General features: G+C 44.3%; 1 protein-coding gene across 7 annotated transcripts in view; it reads right to left on the bottom strand.

Moving 5' to 3' along the window:
* MTHFS (methenyltetrahydrofolate synthetase) overlaps positions 1-4,815 on the bottom strand; it is a 301,335-nt gene extending 296,520 nt beyond the window's left edge. For 5 of the 7 annotated variants that reach the window (XM_057544184.1, XM_057544183.1, XM_057544182.1 and 2 more), the window contains exon 1: positions 4,628-4,815. In XM_057544184.1, coding sequence (XP_057400167.1) covers positions 4,628-4,744 — 117 coding nt within the window. In that variant the 5' untranslated portion in view covers positions 4,745-4,815. The other 2 variants (XM_007194225.2, XM_007194223.3) reach the window with 2 other exon arrangements.
* Between the last annotated feature and the right edge of the window lie 1,185 nt (positions 4,816-6,000).

Genomic DNA, 6,000 nt, shown 5'->3' on the forward strand with positions numbered 1-6,000 from the left:
TTGCAGAAAGGAAAAGAAGTAATCAAAGACATAATAGATAAAGGTACCAGTCTTCAGACTGAATGGAGGTCATGGATGCTGAGCAGAACAAAGAAAATTAATTTTAAGCTTGAAATTCAAACTCTCAATCAGGTAAAAACATTTCCTAATGTATACAGTATTAAAAACTTTACCCTCATAGAAATTTTCTCCCAAAAAAAGTTACTTGAGAATACAATCTAATAAGATATCAACAAAAAAAAGGGGATTCTCTGGTGGCGCAGTGGTTAAGAATCCGCCTGCCAATGCAGGGGACACGGGTTCGAGCCCTGGTCTGGGAAGATCCCACATGCCGCGGAGCAACTAAGCCCATGCGCACCACTACTGAGCCTGTGCTCTAGAGCCCGTGAGCCACAACTACTGAGCCTGTGTGCCACAACTACTGAGTGTGCGCTCTAGAGCCTGCGAGCCACAACTATTGAGCCCACATGCCACAATTACTGAAGCCCACGTGCCTAGAGCCCGTGCTCTGCAACAAGAGAAGCCCCCGCAATGAGAAGCCCGCACACCACAACAAAGAGTAGCCCCCGCTCACCGCAACTAGAGAAAGCCTGCACACAGCAACAAAGACCCAACGCAGCCAAAAATAAATAAAGAAAATAAAGAAAAAGAAGAAGGAAGGAAGAGATCTACGAGAGAAGATATTGGATTCAAGAAACAGCCCTAACTTAAAAGCAGAGAATGAGGAACCCCAGGGCAATGGCTATAGCACAGACTGAAAGTCGACCAGACCAGAAGGAGCAGTGGACTAGAGTACTTTCAAGAAGAAAGTGGATTTATTTTAACAGACAAAATGAAAAAGAATCTATTGATAAGGCATATTGTTTTGCCAAAAAGGAAAAACAAAGGCAATCGGAAACTTGAATAGAGAGCTAAATTAGAAATTTATACTCCAAATAGAAAAATTAAGCATGCCATAATTTCAAGCGATTATAAAGCATAAGAAAAAAGAAAGTATTTGAGGGCTTCCCTGGTGGCGCAGTGGTTGAGAATCTGCCTGCCAATTAAGGGGACACGGGTTCGAGCCCTGGTCTGGGAAGATCCCACATGCCGCGGAGCAACTAGGCCCGTGAGCCACAATTACTGAGCCTGCGCGTCTGGAGCCTGTGCTCCGCAACAAGAGAGGCCGCGATAATGAGGCGCCCGCGCACCGCGATGAAGAGTGGCCCCCACTTGCCGCAACTAGAGAAAGCCCTTGCACAAAAACAAAGACCCAACACAGCCATAAATAAATAAATTAAAATTAAAAAACAAAAACAAAAAGAAAGTATTTGATATTAACCCTTGAAACATTCCCCTCCTAGCCACACACATCTAGTGACATTGAATTGTATATCCTTTTCTGACACATTCAATGATAAATTTGTTTCTGTAGTGAACACTATATATATAACCACAATACTGTAAATACTATTTACTTGAATTTCAAGTTTGGAAATCAGGCACAGAAAATGCTCAGTAGGCTCATTATAGTTATAGAACAGAACACAAATATTATAAAAACTTGGCAATGTAAATATAATGATACAGGTGTCAGAAATAGGCAGATAGAATGGAAAACAAAATGAGTACTTGGCACTAATTTCCTCATCTTATTTGTTGAGGAGTCAAGATATGGCATAAAGTATAATTTCTTTACCACACATTACTTTTCTGATAAAATTCTAAATTATTAAAAAAATGCTGTGTCAATAAGAATAAATTTGCCTTTTTTAAAATTATTGGGAGAAAGGCATCCTTTAATACCGTTACTGTATTGAACATGCACTATGGCAAAACACTGTTCTAGTGCCAGTATGTTGATATTTTGGGCCTTGATCCATTGGTTAGTCATGAAGTCAACAGTGGGTTACAATCAGCAAATGAAATAGAAAATATTAAAGTTCGTTGTATATAGTAAGAGTTGTCAAACACCTGGTTGTGAAACAGATTTCTTATATGAGTACATTTATTTGTATGGAGTAAAATGTGTTTATTACTGGGAGTCATGGGTCTGCTTTTGAATTTTTCTCTCTCTGATGCCAGCGCTCAGTTGTCAATCTACTGATATCAGTGGTTCTGTCTCTACATGGCTACTATTCCCACCTGGAGTTTTTTTTAATTCTAATCTACTATAGACAAAGAAACCAAACTGAACTCATCTTTACTGTTCCCATGCCCCTCCAAAATCTGCTCCAACTCTTACCTTCCTTGTGCCTAGTAATGTTCAAAACCCTTTATCCCCAGCTCTAAAGTTTGGAATCATAGGTGACACCCCTTTTCCAGTACTCTCTAATCTCCATCCAGTTAATTGCCAAGTCCCGCTGATTCTCACTACATAGTCTCTCATTTACCTGCTTTTTCCCCTCACCTTCACCGCCCATGCCCTTGTTTACATCTTTATTACCTCTCACCCAAATTATCACAACAGCCCCTTACTGGTCTCCATGTATTTTTTTTCTCATTCTTCCACCCCCAACCCATTTTCCAAAAATGCTGCCAATATTCTCTTCCTAAAGGATATATCAAAAATATGTAAAGCACTCAATGCATCCCTTAACACACTTCTTTAACCTTCACAATAGGTCTTCAAGGATGACATTATTCTTCTTACAGATAAGGAACCAGAGGCTCAGAAAGATTAGGGGACTTCTCCAAGGTCATATGCAGCTAAAACGCAGTGGAGCCAGATTAAATCCAGAGCTACAGAGTTCCAAAACCCATGTTAAATTGTCTCTCCTTCTCTTGCCAAAATATTCCTGCACATGTTCACCCACCCTATCTTCCCTTCACCTGACAAAATTCATCTTGTACTACAAAATATTTCTCAAACATCTCCCCATAGAAAGAAAGCCTTCTGATTCCCCCTCCCCTAAGCTTGGTTTCTACAGCTTTGGTGTTTACCTTTACCGTACATCTCAAAGCACTGCAATTCTTTATTCACATGTCTGTTTCCTCTTGAAGACTCTCTGCTCCTTCAGAGCAACAATCTACCTCAATATTTATTTGGCTGCGCTGAGTCTTTAGTTGCAGCACGTGGGATCTTTTAGTTGCGGCATGCAGGATCTAGTTCCCTGGCCAGTGATCGAACCCGGGCCCCCTGCATTGGGAGCGCATAGTATTAACCACTGGACCACCAGGGAAGTCCAACAAGCCTATCTTTTTCATTCTTACAACCCAGTACATAGCCAAGTATGGCCCACAGTATGAGTTCAATATATGTGAATTAATTAGCTAAATTTTAAGCACCTAGAGAGTAAGGATAAGATTCTATACTTCTCTACATCCACTAAAGCAACTAATGCCTTCCTCATATAGCTAAAAATACTGAGTTTGAATAAATAAACTAACGTCTGCATAGATCCCCTCCTGCACACCTATGTATATGAAGAGGGGGATGAAATGCTTGTATTTGCTTTACTGCTTTGACCCACAGGAACCTTGAATTTGAGAAACTAATGGATGATAGACTAGTGAAGGATAATTTAAAAATTCTTACGGCGTATCTAATTTCAAGGGACATCAAGGAAAAGAACTCCCATGCTAATTTCCGAATATAACATTGGTATCTATGTCAGAGACAGGATGCTGGGGAAGACGGATCATTAGTTTGACTTAGAATTACTAACATTTACTTATTCACGGGACATCAATTTTTTTTCCCTTGGGCGTCCAACAAAAACCAGTCTCCCAGACATCTTTAGCACATGCCTTCAGGACAGGATCTGTCCGCCATTTTACTGATACGAAAACTGGCATTACATGAACTTGTATTATACTACACGGTAGTATATAACAAGTCAGTCTGCGAAAGTAACAAAATCGAGGTATTATAACCAACAGGCACGAAACTGGACTCATTCCCCTAATTTCTCTCTTCTGCTTCCTATCTTCTTGGGCAGCCTAAGTATGAGAATCCGTTCTTTCATTAATTCAGAAAAGCATTTAATGTTCACCTACTGAGTGATAGGAGGAGGCTAGGCCCTGAGGCTACGGAGACAGGGCTCTGCCCTCCACAGGCTCAATGAAGGGCTTCCATCCTTGAGCATCTCTGCACCCCATCTTGGGCTCCCTCGTCTGAAGTAATTGCATCTTTCTCTGATCATTTTACTGCTATGACTGGACTCTAATTTTTTTTTTTTTTTTTTTTTTTTTTTTTTGGTCGCGCTGCGTGGCATGTGCGATCTTAATTCCCCGACCAGGGAGCCAACCCGCGCCCCCTGCAGTGTTAGCGCGGAGTCCTAATCACCGGACCGCCGGCGGGAAGTCCCCTGTAATTCATTCAGACTCACTGAAGGCACACTGGCGCTCAGGTGTCCGCCCGTCTCCCCCTCTAGATCTTTCTGCTCTCACGCTGCTCTTACCTCATCAGTCTGTCACCCACTTCCATCCTCTCCCTCACAAACCCCATAACTCTCCACGGCGCCATCGCCCCGGGACACTGAGCACAACAGCATCCCAGCACCCACAACAGGACTTGCGCGCGCTCAGGGGAACACTGCGCGCCTTCAGCGGACGTGCGCGCGTCGGAGGTCTGCGCCTGCGCAGATCCGCAGGCCTGAAGGCGTCCGGGCCCGGCGTTTCGGTGGCTGTCGTCGCGTTCTCCCACCTTCTGGGCTAAGAGGCGGGACTGGCGCAGCCGCTCCTCGGCGCTCAGCGCCCGCAAACGCCGCTTCAGCTCGGCCCGCAGGCTCCGCTTGGCGCTGCTCACGGCTGCGGCCGCCATCTCGCGGGTGTGATCCGGGTCCCGTCCGCAGGCCGCTGCGTCCGCCGGCCCCGGGGAGTGTCCGAGCTCGGCCGGGCGCGCCCCCCGCTTCCGGGTCGCCGGGCGCACCACGCCTCCCGCCCTTGGTACTCAAACTACGTGCCTTCGCGGTCAATGTACGCCCCTCCCCCAGCAAGTCGAGGGCAGCCGTGACAGCTCTGCACGCCTGACCTCCCTGGGCCAGCGGTACTACTGGAAGGAGTTCTGTAAAGGCTCAGGATTCCCTGGGTGCCACGTGTCGTGTAGTACTGGGGCTCTCTGGGGCCTGAAAAGGCAAAGGCAGGCCGAATAGAGAAATCTATATGATACGCAGTCCTGTTAGCTAAAGGGAAGATGACTTTTTTAGTCTGTAATAACGACTTCCTCTTTTTCTTTTCCAGTAGCTGGGAGGGAGCTGGTTTACTGCCGATGGGCGGGACAGATCCTTGATGAAGCAAGTGATTTTCTCTTACTATCAGCATGTCTCTTCTGTTCACCTCTGGAGAACTCAGGACTGAAAGTTAGTTCATTACAGGCTCAAGGTCCAACAATATTTTCACTGTAGAATAACTGGAACTTGCTCCTACTATAAAAGTTCTGTTCCGGGACTTCCCTGGTGGTCCAGTGGTTAAGACAACGCTTCCAAAGCAGGGGGTGCAGGTTCATCCCTGGTGGGGAAACTGAGATCCCACATGACGCATGGCCAAAAAAATAAAATGAAAACAAAAAGTTCTGTTCCTTCAGAAACAGAAGATTTGAGAAAGTGTAGACACCAAGAATTTTTTTCTCTTGCAGGGCATGTGACCTGGATTGGGAGGAGAGAGGATAGTAGCTCAAGGGAATAACTAGGCGTGGAGAAAGGCTCAGTAATCTGATGAAAAGGTGAGAAAGTTAATTAATCGGTGGATAAAGAAAATAAACTTTGAAATTGTTGGAAATTTAGAGAAAATACAGCAAGTCTATGTGAAGGTTTAGTAAGTTTTATGTCAATAAATCAACTTTGCTAAAATGTGTATGGAAAAAGAAGCATTGAAGAATAGCTAGGAGAACGCTGAAGAAAACAAAAGACCGCAGCAGGGAACTAGCCTTTCCAGACACTGAAACATATTATAAAGGCTCTATAATTAAAACAGTGTGGTACTGCCACTTGAATATACAGTGGACCAGTGGAATAGAATAGAAAGAACAGAAGGAGATATAGAACGGACCTCCTAGCCTCCATAATCACATGAGCCAAT

Source organism: Balaenoptera acutorostrata, chromosome 3 (genome assembly GCF_949987535.1).
Source record: "Balaenoptera acutorostrata chromosome 3, mBalAcu1.1, whole genome shotgun sequence".
Taxonomy (NCBI): domain Eukaryota; kingdom Metazoa; phylum Chordata; class Mammalia; order Artiodactyla; family Balaenopteridae; genus Balaenoptera; species Balaenoptera acutorostrata.